The 19,689-nt window shown below is 41.6% G+C and overlaps 1 protein-coding gene across 3 annotated transcripts in view; it reads left to right on the forward strand.

The window, feature by feature from the left end:
- Tdrd5 (tudor domain containing 5) overlaps positions 1 to 18,167 on the forward strand; it is a 60,070-nt gene extending 41,903 nt beyond the window's left edge. For 2 of the 3 annotated variants that reach the window (XM_055624580.1, XM_055624581.1), the window contains 4 exons: positions 10,563 to 10,745; positions 11,176 to 11,319; positions 14,479 to 14,689; positions 17,815 to 18,167. In XM_055624580.1, the coding sequence (XP_055480555.1) occupies positions 10,563 to 10,745; positions 11,176 to 11,319; positions 14,479 to 14,689; positions 17,815 to 18,095 (819 nt within the window). In that variant the 3' untranslated portion in view covers positions 18,096 to 18,167. Of the gene's footprint in view, positions 1 to 3,555; positions 3,577 to 10,562; positions 10,746 to 11,175; positions 11,320 to 14,478; positions 14,690 to 17,814 lie in introns of all 3 variants that reach the window. The other variant, XM_055624582.1, reaches the window with a different exon arrangement.
- The last annotated feature ends 1,522 nt before the right edge of the window (positions 18,168 to 19,689 follow it).

The following is a 19,689-nucleotide window of genomic DNA, read 5'->3' on the forward strand; positions in this document are numbered from 1 at the left end:
AGGCAGCCTCATGCTCTTTTTTTGCTCTCCTAAAAGAAAATGGGCTCTAAATTGTGTTGTCCCAACTGTTCATGAGCCTTGGGCGCTGCCCTGGGGTGTGGTTACACGCTGCTGGAGAGAGCGGATTGTCCCTCTCCTCGTCTCTGGGACAAGCTTCTCGGATAGAGGGAGTTTGTATCCGCCTTCCCTCCTGCAGGCCAAGACTTTGTCTGTTTGAGCTTGTGCAGGTCTTTCTCATGCTGTCATGTATTTTATGATGTATTTCTTTGTTTTCAAATTAATTATAGTAACATGGACTTTATTTTGTTGTGCTTTTCTGTCAGTTTTGATACATGTACAGCTTTATGTATTCAATAAAACAGAGAGGGTGCAGAATAACCCAACACCTGAACCAACCCCCATGTGCTTCCCTGTTTCACTCACAGTTTCTCATTAGGACCCATAGAAACTATCATTTGTTTTGTTACTCTAATCAGTCTCTTTCAGGGCTAGCTCATCCGAGTACCCCAAGAGTTACATTTTTCATTTAGCATACACAGTACCACTTAGTACGTTACATGCATCCAAGTTGTTGATAGCTTTTGATTGCTCAGTGGTATCTAACTGCATTAGCTATACCACAGTTTGTAAATCCATCCCTAACCAAGGATCGTTTGAATTGTTCCCAGTGTTCATATGGGGTTTGTTTTTGTTGTTTTGTTTTTCATGGACCTAAGTTTCATTTACACAGGAAACAATGCAGAAGTGTGGCTGGTAGGTTCTGGGCAGTGTTTGGCAAATGCCCTCCAGACAAGCTATACCATTGGTTGTTCCCACCACCAGTGTAAGTGTCCTGGTGGCTCTGTGTCCTTACCAGAAGTTGTTGTTGCCGCCGATTTTTGTTTGAGCTATTCTGACGAGCATGTAGTAATATCACAGAATGCTTTTAATTTTTATTTCCCTAATAACTAAAGATGCTGAATATCCTTTGACGTGCTTACTTGGTAAAATGTCTGTTAATTTTTTGCCCATTTCTTTCCATCATTTGTTTCCTTACTGTTTAGAGAGATCTTATTCTATATTCTAGGTGTTAGTTTTTGTCAGATGCATGATTTTCACATATGTTCTCTCATTTGTAGCTTGTCTTACCATCTCTCAGACAGAAATGGTTTAATTTTAGAAAGTTCAACATGACAGCTTTTTTTCCTATTAAACTGAGTTAATTTTAGTACAGGTATGAGAGTATTCATTTTATTATACATGGAAGCACAGTGGCTTTAGCATCATTTTGTTAAGAAAACATCCTATTTTCACAGAATTGCCTTTAAAGCTTTACTTAAAAAAAAAGTTGGTTGTTGGTTTGTATAGTCAATAGCTACTCTGAGTTCTGCTCCAGTGCTCTGTAGGTCAGTACGTTTTCAGTATCACTCTATCTTGGTTTCCTTGCTTGGGTTTATAGCACCTGTTTAAATCAAATAGTATCGGGCTGGAGAGACAGCTCAGCAGCTAAGAGCATTTGTTGCTCTTGCGAGGACACAGGTTCCTTTTCCAGCACCTAGTGGCTCACAGCTTTCACTCCCACTCCTGTTCCAGGGCATCTGACCCCCTCCCGGGCCTTGACAGGCATGATGTAATGCGCATCATGCCTGTAGGTACTCACACAAACAGATTAAGAGACAGTCAGGGAGTACGAGCTCTCACATTTTATCATTTTAAAATTACTGTTAATATTCTCTCAAAACTTTAGAACCAGTGCATCTATGTCTGCATTTTGCTTGTCATTCTGTGTTCAAATTTATTGTGTAATTATTTCACTTTTAGCATTTAGTTTTCTTTTTTTTTTTCTAATTGTTTAGAGTGTTGGTTTGAGAACTTTTTCCTAAGATAAGCATCCATGCTGTGTGTCTGTGTACAACTTAGCCATGCTGCACAAATTTGAATGTATTGTTACTATTTTCAGCGAGGATTTTTTTCCTTTTTTTAATTTTTTTTGTATTAATTAGTTAATTCACTTTGTTTTCCAACTGTAACCCCCTCCCTCAGCCCCTCCCAATTACACCCTTCCTCCCTCTTCTCCATCCATGCCCCTCCCCCAGTCCTCCCCTTTCTTCTGATCCTAGTTTATCAAGTCTCATCAGGAGTGACTGCATTGTCTTCCTCTGTGGCCTGGTAAGGCTGCCCTCCCCTCAGGGGTTGATGATCAAAGAGTAGGCCAGTCAGTTCATGTCATAGACAGTCCCTGTTCCCATTATTATGGAACCCACTTGGACACTGAACTGCCATGGGCTACATCTGAGCAGGGATTCTAGGTTATTTCCATGAATGGTCCTTGGTCAGAGTATTTGTCTCAGAAAACACTCCTGTATCCAGATTTTTTGGTTCTGTTGCTCTCCTTGTGGAGCTCCTGTCCCCTCTAAGTCTTTCTATCTCCCCATTCTTTCATAAGATTCCCTGCACTCTACCCAAAGTGGGCTGTGAGTCTCAGCATCTGCTTTGATACCCTGCAGAATAGAGTCTTTCAGAGGTCCTCTGGTAGGTTCCTGTCCTGTTTACTGTTTTCTCCCTCTTCTGATGTCCATCCTTTTTGCCTTTCTGAAGGAGGATTGAGCATCTTACCCAGGGTCCTTCCTTCTTGATTAGCTTCCTTAGGTGAACAGATTTTAGTATGTTTATCCTATATGTCTAATAACCACTTATAAGTGAGTATATACCCTGTGTGTCTTTCTGCTTCTGGGATACCTCACTCCAGATTATCTTTCCTAGTTCCCACCATTTGCCTGCAAATTTCATGATTTGCTGGCAAATCATTAAAAACAAGGATGTTTTTAATTGCTGAGTAGTATTCCATTGTGTAGATGTTCCATTCCTCAGTTGAGGGGCATCTGGGTTATTTCCAGCTTCTGGCTATTACAAATAAAGCTGCTATGAACATGGTCAAGCAAATGTCCTTGTATACTTGAGCCTCTTTTGGATATATGTCTAGGAGTGGTATAGCTGGATCTTGAGGAAGCACTATTCCTAATTGTCTGAGAAAGTGCCAGATTGATTTCCAAAGTGGTTGTACAAGTTTACATTCCCACCAGCAATGGAGGAATTGTTTAATTTACAAGTATTTTGAGATTTTTCTTTTTTTCCTTTTTGATGTTTTCTGTATACTTTATCATGGTCTTGGGGCATACTTTGTAAATTTCAGGTCTTTACATTTGCTAGGCTGTGTCAACTCGGGGTGTCGCCTTTGGCTCATGCCATGTGCCTTTGAAAAGAACAGCTACTGTGTTTGGCACTGGAAAGTTCTGGGAGTGCCAGTAGACCCAATTGGTGGTGCTGCTGTTCATCTCAGTCTTCTGGATCATTGCAGCCTATTAGTTCTGTTGATTACTGGGAAGAATGTCTCCAACTCTCCTCTGGGATTTTGTCTCTTTCTCCTTTTTTTCTGTTGTAGTTTGAGCCTGTGTTTGTTTAGGTGTTGTCATTTAGGATTATAGTTTTTTTTGGTGAACTGACACTTATCCTTAGGATGCTTATCCTTTCTTTACAGTTACTGTTTGGCACAGAAGCCTGCATGTGTAATGCCAGGAAAGTCTGTTGTTTATATGTGTGCAAAGAATACCTTTTTTCCCTTCCTTTTACTTCTAGCCTCTTTAGTAATTATTTTTGATATTTTTTGAGATTTACTCATTTTAAAAACTTTAGTCTGCCCAGGGGAGGAGCAGTCTGTTAGGCCACAGAGGAGGACTTTGCAGCCAGCCCTGAAGATACCTGATAAAACAGGGTCAAATGAAAGGGGAGGAGGTCCTCCCCTATCAGTGGACTTGGAAAGGGGCAGGGAGGAGACCAGGGAGGGAGTGCGGGGTTGGGGAGGGAATGAGGGAGCGGGATACAGCGGGACACAGAGTTAACAAAATGTAACTAAAAAGAAAAATAAAATTAAAAAAAAAAAAAGAAAACAAATATCACTGTCCTAAAGTTCGCCAGCCCAGGGCAGGCAAACCCCATCTCTGTGAAAATAAAAAGTGATTTTGCAATCGTTAAAAAAAAAAACAAACAAACTTTAGTCTGATTATCTTTAGACTGTTTATATTTACTGTGATTACCATATTTTGATTTAGTCTTATATTTTTATTAGTTATTCCTGACTCTCATGACTGTTTGCCCTTCCCTTCTGCTGTTTTGATTTAAGAAATATACTTATTTGTGCTTCTATTACAGCTATTTGTATAATTTTTAAGTGCTTGGTTTAGACTTTGACTTTTTACATTGGATTCATATGGTAATTTATTAGTGAATTGCATGTAGATATTATTTAGTAGGTAGCTGTTTTACCACCAAATAAATCATTGACCCCTTCTTACCACTTTTGTACTAATCTTAAGTATCACATCTATATGGACTGAACACTGACAGTATTGTATTTCTTTCTAAAATGTTTTTTCTAAAATGTTCAAGAGGAGAATAGTGCAGTATATTTACCCCACTTCATTGTTTTCCCAAAAATTAAGTTTCCTTCTGATTTCATTTCCTTTCTGTCCAGAGAGCATCTTTTTTCAGTTCTTTTAACACGGAGCTGCTGACACTCCTCCTTTCTTGGTTGAGAGAAACTTTCTTCGTTGTGAAGAATATGGCAGACATGAACGATGTGCTCCGCAGACATGGAAGTCTTTCCCACAGATTCCTTTCTTTCATGACCTTAAACTTCATTCTGCTTGTTTTCAGTCCTTGTAGTTTCTGATGCAGAACTCATAGTCATGAAATAATTTTTCTGTGGGCAATATGTCATGTTTATCTGGCTATCTTCAGCAGTTTCTGAGTCTCCAGCAGCAGGCATCCAGATTTCTTTAAGTTCAGGCTGCTTCAAGGTTACCCGTTTCATACCTTTACCTTTCACTGAAGTTTGGAAGTTTTAAGACATAGTTGCTTGTTTGTTGGAAATACTGTGGGCATCATTTATTCCAGGTGAGTTGTCTACCACCAAGCTTCAGGCCCTGCCCTTCAAGTTCATTTCCTACGTTGTTGATTGTACAAATATTAAATGTTTTAGAATTACCCCACAAAATCCTGAGCTCCTTTGCCTTTTAGGGTACTTTCCCCCAAACTCTTTTATGTGTTATTCAGACTTGATAATGTCTATGGATTTGTGTTCAAGTCCATTCACTCTTTCCTACAATAGTAAGAAAGTGGTCAGCAATCTCAATGAACAGCATAAAAACGGGTTTTGGATATGAAATATCCCAAAGATTTCTGCATGGAGACCTAGTCTCCAGCAAGTGCTGTTGTGAGAAGAGAGAAACCTGAGGAGACAGATTAATTGGAGGAAGTCAGGTGTGTGTGTTGGGGTGTCATTGAGGGACCTTAGTCCTTTACCACCTCTCCCTCCGGTTTTGTGGCCAGTATGAGGTGAGAGGCTGTGGTGCTTTGAGTGAGAATGGCCCCCTAGGCTCATAGATTTGAATACTTGAGTGGCACTGTTTGAAAGGATTAGGACGTGTGGCCTTGTTGGAGAAAGTGTGTCACTGGGAGTAAGACTTGAGGTTTCAAAAAGCCCATTCTAAGCTCAGAGTCTTTTCTTCCTGCGGCCTGAGGATCTGAATGTAGAACTCTGTTGCTTCCCAATGAAATAGTGTCCCTTTCACGAGTTGCCAAGATCATGATGTCTCTTCACAGCAGTAGAACGCTAAGACAGCAATAATTCCCCAAAAGGAATCATCAATTCAGGGCCAGAAGCTGTGGCAGTATGCAATAGACCTAAGGCAGAACCTAATGTTACTTATTTTCTGTTAAACGGACATAGTATTAAACAGTTCCTAACAGTTTTTCTCTGCCACACCCTTCTCCTGTGATGTCTCTGTGTCATGGTAGGCTTCAAAGTAATGGATCCATTGCCTCTTTAAGTTGTTTTGCCTCAAGTATTTTGTCAAAATTATGGAAATAATACAGAAAACTGATGCCAGTATGAGGTTGTTGCTTTGATTCTGTGAAATTGTGGTTTAGATGCCTTTGCAATCACTGCTTTGTAAGGAGAATTTTTGAAGGAGGCTAGAGAAAGACAAGAATGCTGCAAGCCAAGCTTAGTGCTTAATTATGACAGATGCTTAGAGGACCAGGATGCTGGGAGCATCACAGAGTGAAGGCTGTGCTTACCAGGTGTGATGGCTCTTCTAGGTTATCTGCTTGACTGCATCTGGAATTAACTAACACCCAAATGACTGGGGACACCTGTGGGGGATATTTTCTTAATTAAATTATCTGCAGTGGGAAGATACACCTGTAATTCAGATCTTCTGAGGTAGGAAGCTTCCCCTCTAATCTGGGCCATACCTTCTGCTGGCAGCCTATATGAAGGACATGGAGGAGGAGAGTTTCTCCTTGTCTGTTTGCTCTCACTCTTCCTACAAGTGCATTCCTTCGCTAGCATGAGAACTGACTTCTTTAGGATTCTGGTATATAATGAAGACCAGCTGAGACAACCAGCCTCATGGACTAAACAACTGCTAGATTCCTGGATCTGCTGTTTGTCAGCCATTGTTGTTACTGGCAGAACCACAGCCTGTAAGCCTGTAAGTCCCCTTTCTCTTATTTCAGAGAAAGTCATTGTAACTTCTGTTCCTCTAGAGAACTCTGACTAATACCTTAGGTTTCAGACAGAAATGAGAACTCAGCTGGGAACTGGAATACAGGCCATTCTGCACTTGTTCATGGTCTGTGGTCATATGAATCTAAAGGTAATACACTGGCTTACATGGTGAAGGAAATTTCAAAGCAGCATAAAAGTCAAGCTTTGGCGTGGATATCACTAGTTGCTTTTAGCTAGATTTATAGTGTGAATTCTGTCTTTTGTTTACAGAAGACAGAGCAAAATTTTTGAAAAACTTGAAGACCAGAAAACAATCTGTCTCCTTCATTTTTTCTCTCAAAAAAAAAAAAAAAAAAAGTATGTTTGATAAAGATGTTAGTGACATTAAAAAAGTGGGATTTGGGACTTCACTAGTATGTGAAGCCCTCCTGTGTCACCTATGGCAGCAGACTCTATGAGGGGCTCATGTGGTTAATCTATAACTCCTAATGCGCATCCTCCACCTATCCCCTGGAAGGAGAGAAATCAGAAACCCATTCCTAGGATTATCGAGACCATCATCATCTCTTTCATTGCTGCTCTCTTTTTTTTGAATCTGAACTCCAGATACTGTTACTGTTTCCATTTTTTCCTTCTGTTCTCTCTCTCTCAGGGCGGGGCTCTGTGTTAGGATGCTCTGATCTGACATTGACATGAATAGAATGGTAGAGGCCATTGGGACTTCCAGAAAACGGGCAATAGGAGCTCTTGGTAAAGTCTTTTATAATAATGCTTTGACTCTTTTTTATTTCAGGAGAATCTTTTCCCCCCAGTGTATGCTTTTTTTTTTTTTTTTTCTTTTTGGCCCACTTTATTACCACTTGTTGTAGATGGCTTATTTTACATTCATGTAGACTATGGTACAAGTTTCAATCTAGTAAACTGAAAATTATTGCTTAAAAAATAAAAAGTAGTTCAGAATGCAGCTGGAGGCCAGCGAGAGCAAGCAGAGGAGAGGCACTGGTTATGGCTCATAACTTTAAAGAGGAAAATAGTTGTCATGTCTGCTTGCATTATCTGGGAAGCCCCATGTACCTGAAATGTGGATATATCTTGGATATATCTGCTGCTTCCAAGATACTGACTACCTGGAGATGAGTCCCCAGTCTACCCAGGGGGAGGGTAGACTGTGCCCCACTGCTCTGTGGTCTCTGATAAGAAAGATGTCTCACCCGCTCTCCAACCAGGTGTCTGGTTGCCAAGATGAAAAACCTAGAGCCCAAATATGAAGACATTTCAAGTGAACATGACCTTGGTTGTGGACAGAGTTAGCAACCAACTTCTCTTTATCCTGAATAACGTTCACTGTGGGTTTGAGAAGCAAGATCAGAAGGAACGTGTTTGAGAGATTTCATGTCTCCCCTTGTATCCTGGAGCCCAGGACACCATTACTCAGAGGTAGTTGTGAGAGACAGCAAAGAATGGGATACAGGCATTTTCAAAGAGTCCATTAATCAGCAAGAGCCCACTGTGCTGTTGAAAGAACATGAATTCTGGACTGTGGCTTTGAGGAATTTTGAGGTGTAAACCACCAGCTCCCTTCAAACCCTTGGCTGTACAGAGTTAAGGTTTTCCTTGACCTACTAATGAAAAATATCTTCTAAGGTACTGGCAATGGCTTCAATATCTTCGTGTTCTTTAAACTTCTGACCAGGAACTGTTTTGTTCATTTTTGCTCCAGTAGACTGCCTCAGGATGATCATGGAGCCCTAGGTATTGCTTCTGTGGTGAGTCAGGCATTTCTAGGCTTCCAGTTAACCCTAGACAAAGAAAGTAACCCTTTGAGCACAAAACCTTGTCGGGAAGTAGCTGTGTGATCATAACTGTGGCTAAGAATTTTTGTACTTGGTACAAAGGCATTGCAGAACTATGTGGAGGGCATCAAGAATACTGATTAGTTAAGGAAATTGCATTTTTGATATAAAGTATCATTGTTTAAATTGCTGTTCTCATTTATATCTTGTGAGCTTTTAGGTGAACTTCTAATGTTTTCCTTTTTATTTGCTATGATACTCATATTTTGAGGAATAAATAAAAATTTAGATATTAAAACAACAACAACAAAAAAAACTAGTTGAGGTCTGGAGAAATGGCTCAGTGGTCAGAGCACAACTTGCTCTTGCAGAGGACCTTAGCTTGGTTTCCAGCGCCCACATAGTAACTCACAACTCTCCACGACACCAGTTCAGTGTCTGATGCCCTCTTCTGGCCCCTGGACACATGTGGCATGTGGTACATACATACATACAGGCAAAGCACTGATGTGCTTAAAATTTTTAAGTAGTTAAGTACTTTGCATTAGGACAGCAGATGTTTCACGGGGATCAGAAACACACATACACATACACACACACATATACACACAAACAAAAACAACAGGAACAAAAAACCCTGAGTTCAGCCACCTGGGTAGTCAGTGGCCCTGTCTACTACTTCTCCACTGATGACAGAACCTGACATTAGATTCTAGCATCACCCACTTGGTAGTTCCTTTTCAGGCACATAGAATGTAAGCGTTACAGAGTCATGGAGCCTTTCATGATCTCATAGGAAGGCAGGCAGTATGGCGAAGTCCCTGTGCTAAGCTTGCATAGTGCAGTGCATTAGCCTGAGTGAAGCCAGAGTGACGGTGGAAACCTAGGAAGTTAGAGGTAGCAGCACATGGGATAGGTACCTGAAGAGAGAAGCTATAGATACCAGCCAAAGCACAGCAAGCTGCCACTAGACAGGGAGTGAGTGGGAGTGGGTCGTCAGAGCCCTTGTTCCCTGCATACAGAATCTGCTGTTTGCCAGGCTGGTTTTGCTACTGGTTTTGGTCCAGTCCTTTCTTGATATTCTCTTACTCCTCATTTGGAATAGAGGCTTTAACCTCTATTCCAGGCTTAACCCTGTGCTTGCTGCTATAAAGTGCATTATTTTATGTTTGATTTTTGCTTTTGAGAGGATCTCACTATAATCCTCTGGCTGGCCTGGAACTCACAGAGATCCACCTGCCTCTGGTTCCTAGTGGTCACAACTAAGAGTTTCCTGTGGGTTTTTGAGGAGAGTTTTTGCTTGTACTTTTGAACAACACTAGAACGGCCAAGGCTTTGGGACTCCTGAAGGCAGACTGCCTATGGTTTTACACAATATATACATGAGACTTAGGACATTTGGATCCGAAATGTCCCTCAGAGGCCATGTGCTAAAGATTTGGTTGCTCATGCATGGTATTATTGTGAGGTGGTGGAAGTCGCAGGAGACATGTTTTCTTACTTTCCCTCTGATTTCTTCTAGCTTGAGTAGACCGTGTCCCCTGTTTCTGGCTCCCACTGCCTGAACACATGCCGTGCTCAGGCCCATGTCTATAGAGGCAGCTGACCATGGACTGAAACTCTGAAACCCTGAGTCACGATAAACTTTCCTTCCCTTTGAAATGTTTCTCTTTTATTCCACGTTGCTTTACTTTCAAAAAACCCCTCTGGAGGAGGCTCTGGTCTCCAGCAGATGGAAGAGTTCATGGATATCCTGGGGCAGGATATCTAGAGACACAGTTGCTTCTTTCTTTGACGTTAATCTCATGCTCTGGTTTTCATTCCCCTTTACTCTCTTACGTTGAAGAACTTTGTTTCTGGTGTTTTGCTCTTTAAAAACTCTTGAACTTTAAATATCAGTCTGGTTGCTTCTCGGTTTTTCTCACTGTCCACTCAGAAGTCTGTGATCAGGTAGGACCCTTGATCAGTCATGACGCCTGCTTTCCTACATCCAGAAGATGACTTCTTCTCCTCTCCTGACCTCTTTATCATGTACATATTCTTAAATATCTTTACTTTTATTTCTGTGGCATTTCAGAGTTGGGAAACAGTAATAAATTATGTGTTAAACTTGTGTCTTTACTTGAGGCCAGAAAAAAATTACCCATTTAAGTTGTAAAATGTGTTATATGTTGGGAAATAAAAATAAAAGTACTTCTTTGTCTTCTGATACATTCCAGGATGAGATCCCTACTGGAATGCCTTGCCTGGAGTCGGTGACCATAGGTGATGATATTTGGGATGAGAACTGGCTACCTCTACAGGCTAAAATGGGGAAGGGAGGAGGCCCTGCCTCCCATCTCTTTACTTCTAGCCTTGTTGGGAAGAAACCATATCAGACACGAGGTGAAATGACACAAAAGGTTAGCGTCTTGGGATAACAAACAGCAAATCACTAAAAACTGAAATCTAGTAGACCAGGCTTTCTAGAAAGTTGTACATGGCTGAAATTCAAAAGGATTTGTCAGGCTATAGTTCAAAAGAATCTGTCAAACTATAATTTAAAAGAATACATGACTTTTTAAAAAGTACACAAGTACTACTAGATGCTCAGGAAAAATCTAGGCTAGGACAGTGGTGTAAGTGCCACAGTGCTGTGTTTATGTTCGTGAGACCCACGTGGTGAAGACATGTGGTATAGACTCTGAGGGAAGAAGTCACGGAGACAGAAAGCCAGCACGTCCTTTCTGTCACTAAAATACATTGCTTCCTCGCCACTACTTACCTTGCTATCTTGCTTTGAGATCTTGTGCCTCGGTATCTTGATGTACTGTTGCATTTTCTTCTTTATAGGACTGGTGTTTTTCTACATCTAAAGATAAATGGGATGATTCATGGCAGCCTTTAGGCCTCACAAATGACATGAAAGGAGGAATTCAAACACCAGAAGGGCCCATTGCTCAAGAAAAAAATACTGGCACAGCTGGAATTCGCAAGGTAAAATCTAAGTAGCATTATTGTGATGAGTTACACGATTAATCTCTTTCATTCTTAGAGAGTGTGCTTAATGTAAGCCATTCTGCATCAGCTGATCAAGACAGCCACCCACAGACATACCCATTGGCCCATCTCATCCTAGAGGACTCTAGGCTGTGTCCCTTGACAAAGCTGACTAGGACAGTTGTAGCTCACATTTGTCCTTGCTCCATATTCTTTTTTGGCTTTTACTCCTCAAGACCTTTGATATAAGTTGAAAGCCTGATGAGTTTCTTTCCTCCTTGATGAGCCTCAGACTATTCTCTGCCTTTTAACCAGCCAGCTATGTTCTCTGTGGGTTTCCATAGACCCTCACTATGAATTTCCAACTTTGGATTCAGCAGAAGACTTGTGGAAGTTGTGAACAGGGTGTTGGGCTGTTCTCTAGTCCCTGTCTCTGGGGTGTGTCTGTTAAGGCCTGGATGGTTAGACTCAGTGTCTGACCTCTCTCAATAGCCCATGAAACTGCAGCTTGTGTTTGGACCTCAGCCCCTATCCTGATTGGAGACTGCCTTAGTTAAAATGCTGAGAGGACTATATGGAACCTGCTTTGTTTTCTCTAAATTTCCCTGCCTGCTTGTACCCCAGGAGTTTCAAATATTATAAAATCTAATTTGTCCATAGTTTACAATGCAGTGAAACTGAGGGGCACCATGTTTAGAATTGGAAGCCTTACTAACATTTTTATAACTTATATCTTCACAAAAAAAGGAATCAGGGTTTGTAAATGTGATGTCTGATTCTCCTGGAGCTTTTAGTCACCACACTGTGGGCCTTTTCAGTTAATGACAGTTAAGTTCCCATTACTGGTCTGTAAGGACCTGGTCTGTGAACCTAATGGTAATTAGGAGTTCTCTGTAGTCAAATATCTGAGCTGAGAGCTGTGACTTATCTCTGTGATCTCTTTTACTAGTAAAAAAGATAACATTGTTGGTGTAGACACTTACTAGTTTCCTGCCACTGTCCTGTACAACCTTATCTGTTTAATCTTTCCTTAGAAGTGCTGTTATCACCATTTTAAATGAGAAAGTAGAGACGTAGATTAAGTTGTCAAAGGTTTATCCTAAGTAATTTGTCTTAGTCACTGTTTCATTGCTATAATGAGACACCATGGCCGAGGCCATTCTTATAAGAGAAAGCATTTAACTTGGGTCCTGCATACAGTTCCAGAGGGCTGGTACTTAACATCACAGCCAGGAGCACGGTGGCACACAAGTAGGCATGGTGCTGGAAAAGTAGCAGAGAGGGTTACATCCTGATTTGCAGGCAGATGTGTGGCCTGGTGTGGGCTTCTGAAACTTGAAAGCACACTACCAAGGCCTCACCTTCTAGTTCTTTCCCTACAACTCATCAGCTGGGGAATCAGTCCTGCAGAGATACGAGCCTCCGGGGCCTTTCTCATCCCACCTGCCACGGTGGTGAAGTGGCTACATAAGGTTGGGTTTGGCCTATAGTAAGCACACAGTACTTTATAAAAGTAATAACGGCGGTAGCAATGGTAATGCTACTAATAAATCCATGGGCTCGGAACCACGTACACTGGGGAAAGTCTTAATCTGTTTTTAAGAAATTGTAACAATTTGAAGATAGGCCTGAATATTAAAGAGAGGCAACTCTGAAGGGTCTCTGAAGTAGGGAATAAGTTAAATTATGAAAAGTCAGACCTGTAGTCTAGACTTCCTATTGAGGTCATTTACAAAAAGTCTACAAGGATAATCGTGGCTAGTTTCTAATGGAGTGTAGTCACTAAGAAAAAATATCAGTAATGTGGGAGGAGACTGTATAGTCACTTCAGTAACCCTTTGAAAATATTGCCCACTCCTGTGGACAAGGTGATGAGAAAATTAGCCGCAGAAGTTTGCCTTCTGGATCAGCGTCAACTGAAGGACTGTGTGCAGCAGAAGGAACGGTGCTCTGGGAAACGTGGTGCGTTTCTCTCCAGTAGAAGGAGCAACAGTGCTCTGTTGCTGGGAATTGCATGTGGGGTTTTCCTCAAAGTAGCATGTATCGGGGGTATGGTCTCTAGCATGGCAGCATTAAAATGCTGATGCTTAGTATGATATCATTAGACCTAATTACATCCTATTTGAGGATACTACTCTCAAGTTATATGTATAATATTGAAGATAAACATATAAACATACACACACACACACACACACACACACACACACACACACACACATACATACATTCTTTGGTAGACTGCCTTCCAGAGGTCTGATGCTTGTGTCTACTGAGAGAAAAGTTACTGTAATAGAACGAGGAACCACAGCATATATGACGTTGACCCAGGGTTTTAGAAAACAGTAAGTTTAGGGTAGAGTCAAAAGCATGTTGCTCTTTTTTCTTCTAAAATTGTTAGTGCAAGTTCAGTCTGGGGCTCCATAGCCCTGTTCTGCCTGTGCCTGCCAGGAACCCTGCATCCTGTTCTGAGATGTTTGTGTTGCAGATTCCAGAAAGGTTCAAACTCTTTAACAGGAAAGTATCCAGGCTTTCCTCCTTAATACTAAGAAAGAAGGGCTCACCTTCCTTTCCTGTGCTTAGTTGCTAATTTTGATGCACATTATCTTAACTTGGTTTCAGCTACATCTGGCATTGTTAAGCCTCTTATTCCTTTCTGAATCACGGTCTTTCTTGTGAATTTGTGATACCATTCTTTTTCCTCCTAATATCTAGCATAATTTCCAGGCTGGCTATCCTTTTACTCCTTGCCAAGGTTTTCATGTATCTTAGGCAGATAACCTGATAAATGTAGAATAATTCCATGTTTAACATTTTAAGAAACTGCCAGGCTGTTTTCCATCATGGCTGCGCCTTCTTTCTGTCACATTCGCCATGTTGATGTTACTTAAAGTTAGCACCACAGAAGGCGATGGTGCTGGCCCGACATACGCTGTGCGCACTTCATCACTGGTGTGTGGCAGCACTCCCTACCGTCCACACTTGTTCGCAGCAATACCAATGAAGATTTCTTCAGTTGAATTTTGAAATTTCATTAAAATATAAAAGAGGGTGCTTTTTCCAGAGTTTTTAATTTCGATCTAAGTAAACAAAGGGTTTGATTCCTGTACTGACAGCCACTCTTCATGCCTCTGCCCCGTTTCTCCCATTTTGCAGCATCCAGACTTAAAGTATCCCTTGGATTCTTCCACACTGCCCAGACTAGAAGAGTTCTACATCTCTCTCATTAAGTCACAGCAGTCGGCAGAGGAGGGCCAGGCTGAACCAGCCAGCGTTCAGCCCCAGCCCCAGCACGGCCAGGTGTCCTCAGCAGTGCCCATTTCAGCTCCTGCAGTGGCTGACTCTCCAGAAAACCACTCTGGCTCCGGTAGGTTTGTGTGTCCTTACGTCTGCTCAGTTGACATGTGGGAAGTTTGCCATTTGTGAACAAACCTTGAAGACAGGCTAATGCTACCACTTCAAGTTCTCACCTTAGTTTTGAGCTCAGGCCTCTTCAACTCTGCCACTTTGTTCCTTTCTTGCAGCTTTTGCAGGGACTTTACATTTATATGAAGTTTCCAGTACATGGTTCCTCAGTTTTGGCAACTATTCAGTCATGATGATTCCATTAGCCTGAAAAGTCTCCTTGTGCCTCTTTGCAGTCAGTCCCTGCATCAGCTTGTTGGCTTCTGGCATGTCACTGTGCTTTTTTTACAGTTACATAGTATGTAGTTTTCATACCTGGCTTCTTTGCTGTATCATATTGGAGAGTTTTGTTTCTATTGGCTGTGTATTTAGCAGTGGTTTTACTAGGGCATATATATTCACCGCATGGGTAGCTTTTTAAAAAAATTACCAAAATGTGTTCCTCAGTGGATATATTATTCATGTGCCCACCAGCAAGGTATGAAATTTGTGATTACTCTACATCTTAGCCACCAGATGCTATTTTAAAATGTTTTTTAAACTTTGCTTATCTAGCGGAATGTGAAAAGCTATTATAACTTTAATTTGGGTCTCTCTGTTTCCCATATTAGCCATCTTTTCCGTGCTTATTTGCTATTATAGCTTCTTTAAATTGTTACATAAGTAAAATCTTATAATAGTATGCTTCCACCCCAGACTGTTAATATATTTTACTTTTATGCCCATTATCCATTCTCATTTTGTTTTTAAAGGAATTAAAAAATAAGAAAGCATTTTCGTTTGCTTACATATTTATCTTTTTGAGGACTCTTGATCTCAGACTTTAAATAAGAGCTCCCCAGGTTTTTTCTGGAAAGAGTCAAGAAAACAGGACTAGAGAGTGGTTGGTGGTGGTTTGTGCAGCGGTCGTTACGCCCTTGACTGTGGTCCCAGGCACTCTCTGGTCCTTGGCGACCCCAACATACATATTTCATTTTTGTGGTCATAGGACCTGTACTGGGCTACAGAATAAAAACAGTTGTAAACAAATGTTAAATGAAGCTCTAAAACCACAGATCTGGAAGCACTTAAGTATTGTAACTAGTTTCCTGTTAGTCCTCCTTTTTTTTTAAAGACTACATCACACAAGCCACTGGATGTCCGGAGCTCACTGACGGCTCTTTCCTTTCAGCCTTGCTCTCTGCAGGCGATGTCTGTCCTGTGTCCCAGCTGGTATTTGCTCTCAGATGCTGTTCTTTACCTCAGTTGTTTGTCATCATGGTTACATTTGTCTGTCCTCTTAACTCCAGAGTGTCTCAGCACCTGTTCTGATGTTTTTTCTTCCGTGATTCTTTCTGAAATGTCTCATCTGGGTCATGATTCCAAATCAGACTCTGCATCCGTAGATAGCAGACATTGAATTTCATGTTGTCTGGATTCCTTCCTTCTGTCCTTTCTAGGGATTCAGTTCTCAACAGTGGCTTCACACCTCTGGTGTGTTCCCTCGGGAGTCACTCAGTACAGTGCCCAGCGGAAGCTGCTGCTCCTATGCGTGTCCACTTTTCTAACTGTGCAAGGTGGAAGGAGAGTAAATATGACCAGTTCCTGCTCTCTGTAACCATGTCACGCCACCCCTTTCATACATCCGTGTCTTCTTCTCCCCAGTGAGCTTCACTTCAGCCTTTGCCCCCCACTCTTAAGATGAGCCCCCTGGGCTGTGCATGCCAACACACAAATGCTCGCTGAAGACACCTTAGCTCAGACTTGAGATGAGGTTGTTGTGAATTGCAGTGTTTTTACTGTGCAGAGTTTTCTGCTCTTAAAGAAACATAATGGTTTACGAAAAAAGGTGTGCAAAAGCCCTGCCTTCAATCTCCAGCATTCCTGAACCTCACAAACCATAATCTCAGCACTCAGAGATGGGGCAGGAGGACCAGAGGTTCTATAGAGTGAGTTCCAGAGGGTAGAATGTACATGTGATACCCTGTGTTCAAACAAACAAAAACCAACACACCATAATGGTTCAGTTATAGAATGTAAGACTTTTTATTTACTACATTTCAATTGCCCTTCCTTAAAAACCATCGAAGTCTCAGATTAGCATCTCTTTGGATTGGATTGCATTTGAATCTTTGAGTTATTGATGAGTTTCATTTTTTAAAATTGAATGAATGTTGCCTGTAGGATTAGGGTGGAATTTCCCACTATTTCTGAAATGGTTTTAAACATATTCTTCTCATTTTGTAGTATATTTTGATGAGAGTGTTCCCAGTGTTGGTAACTGAAAAGCATTGAAGATGTGTGTATCCTCATAGTATCAGATCCTCAGCCAAGAGTCAGCCCAATACGTTGTGTAAAAACTAGATATATCCATCATATTAGTATGCAAATTTGATTTTGTCTTTAATAATCAGTAAAACTACATGTGTATCAAAGACGTTTTAAAAATAACTTTATGATTCATCATTAGTAAACATTTGATTTACATGCCTGTTTGATGTACACCAGGCCAAAGGGGTCTGCCGTGGGAAAGCTGCCCTGGTCTAGCACGTCCATCTCAGAATGTCTAGCATCCACGTCCTTGGTGGCTAGAAGCCCTGGAGTGTTAGTGCTCCAGCATTTCGTTCTGTTCACGTGGGTATTCCTTCCTATATAAATCAGTACGGAAGGTCCGCGTTAGCAGGCAGTCTTTCCTAGCTTGGTTCTGACTCTGCAGACTTGGAGTAGAACCACTTGGCGGGAAAGGATGTCTGCAGAATATTATTTGCTTTGTGCTAGAAAGACGGAAGGGAGCGTATTAGCTCTTCTATGGGATTTGAACTTCATCCGGTTCATTTTCTGACATTCCCAAAATATCTTCCTTTCCTCGCTCACGTTTCTCCCTCTCTTGGCCCTCAGTCTGGTCTGAGAAGTATTATTTTACAATAATGCAGGATCCTCACGTCCTTCCTATCCTTGGCTGTTTTCTGAGTAGCATCCCTCTGACTGGTGATTGTCACAAGCCAAAAAAAGGCTGTAACACATGTTGGTAAAGAACTAGACTGAGAGAAGCAGGCAGTGAGTTGGAGAACCTCTTGAAAGGACTCTTTTGTTTTTTCTCTTTTTTAGTGGAAAGCTCTCCAGGGAGTCTAAAGAATGAAGATTTTTCTAGTAGCCATGCTGACATGGTGGTCAAGGACAAGAGTCAAGGAGCCATAGACCAGCTCTCTTTCATTTTGTCCCCCCAGCACCAGACTTCTCAGAAGCTCTACATTCCTCGAAGTACAGCCACGGCTGTCTTGGGAGCTGCTGCGCGGTTAGCCACATCCAGGAGCCTCCTGCACTGGTACCCCAGTGTGAAAGGATGGAAGCTTGAGGGACAAGAGGCGGAGAAAAATGAAGTGAAGTAGCATTGGGGTAGTGATGGATTGATTGGTCTTTCTGTATGACCATATGCTAGCTTTGTTTTGCTAACTGACCACTTTGATGTGTAAGTATTGATATTTTATGTTAATTTTTATTTTTGTTAATGATTTTACTTCATTTTGAATGGTTTGGTTCACTTTTGTTTTAATGAAGTGGTTTAAAGGAGTTTGTGTATATGTTTCTGTTAGTGTTTTTCTTGTACATATCATGACTGATAAATGAAAATGGAAAAACTAATGTTTTGTGATCTATATTTAGCAAGACAAGAAGTATTTTCACATCCCTGTCAAACAATGACCTCTCCAGGCCTCTAGGCAAGGACTCTCGTGCCCAGTCACAGCATCTGGACTCAAGTGCAGGACCACATGGCCAAATCTGCCAAGTTCTTCTGCTTGCTAGGCCCCTCCTTGAATTGCATTTGTATAAACTTCCCATTGTTGTTTAAAGCTAGGAAATCCCTAGGGCCTTCTCATTTCATAGGCTGCAGGATTAGCTGGGTGGGGCTTGCCCAAGAGCGCACCCCTCCCTTTATTCAGGTTGGCATCAGGCATTTATCTCCTTGAACACCGGCACTTCTGTCTTCTATGTTTCTTGTTAGTCTTTTTCTCCTTCAACGTACAGTTGGTGTTTCTCTTTGACCTACTTGCTCCTTTTCACAGTATAGATCCGCATGAGAGTGACAACCGATGAAACCACCCCACACTGTCAATAGTAGGCCGTCTTCAAATCTCTGCCACCGACTTTAACCCAAAACGCTTTGATTTAGCCTCAGCACAGAGCAAAACTCAGCCACGTTTTTTACTCAAATATTACAAGAATGGTTTCTAAACTAGCCAGTAATATTCCTTCCCTGTGAAACCTCTTGAACTCTGGGCCTACATAGTCCACATCACCCTCAGTACCACTGTCTTCCATGTTCCTACTGGGATGGGCCATTAAACCCCCCTCAGAGTGTTAACTGCTTTTCTAATCCAAAGTCTTGCATGTTCCTTCAACAGATAGTTTGGTGTGGGCTGTCATAGCAATTCTGTAGTCACTGGTACCAGCTTCTGCCTTTGTTACTGTTCTGTTGTTGTGAAGAGACTCCATGAAAAAAAACTCTTACAGAACATTTGAGGACTTGCTTACAGTTTTAGAGGATTAGTTCATTATTATGATGGCTGGAAGCAGACAGAAACACACAAGGCCTGGTATGGGGGTGAGCTTTTGAAACATCAAAGGGACATACTTCCTCCAACAAGGCCACACCTCCTAATCCTTCTAATCTTTTTCAAACAATTCTACTCCCTAGTGAGTAAGGATTCAAATATATGAGCCTAGGGGTTGGTGGGGCAAGGGGAGGGAGGCCCATTCTCATTCAAACTACCACACTGAGTTTCTTCCTTTAAAACTGCAAGTCTGAACAGTATTCTCCACATCCCCAGCGAGTTGTTCTGAATTTGGGGCAGGGTCAGTCTTATGGTATAGAAGCACTCACTCTGTCATGAGAGGAAGGCTGAATGGAAGTCCACATTTAGTCAATGAAACTGTCCCCCTCTGTGATAGCAACCAACCAGTTGTCAATTCTACCAAAGCTAA

Source organism: Psammomys obesus, unplaced genomic scaffold (assembly GCF_907164565.1).
Source record: "Psammomys obesus unplaced genomic scaffold, mPsaObe1.curated_primary_1811, whole genome shotgun sequence".
NCBI classification, from domain to species: domain Eukaryota; kingdom Metazoa; phylum Chordata; class Mammalia; order Rodentia; family Muridae; genus Psammomys; species Psammomys obesus.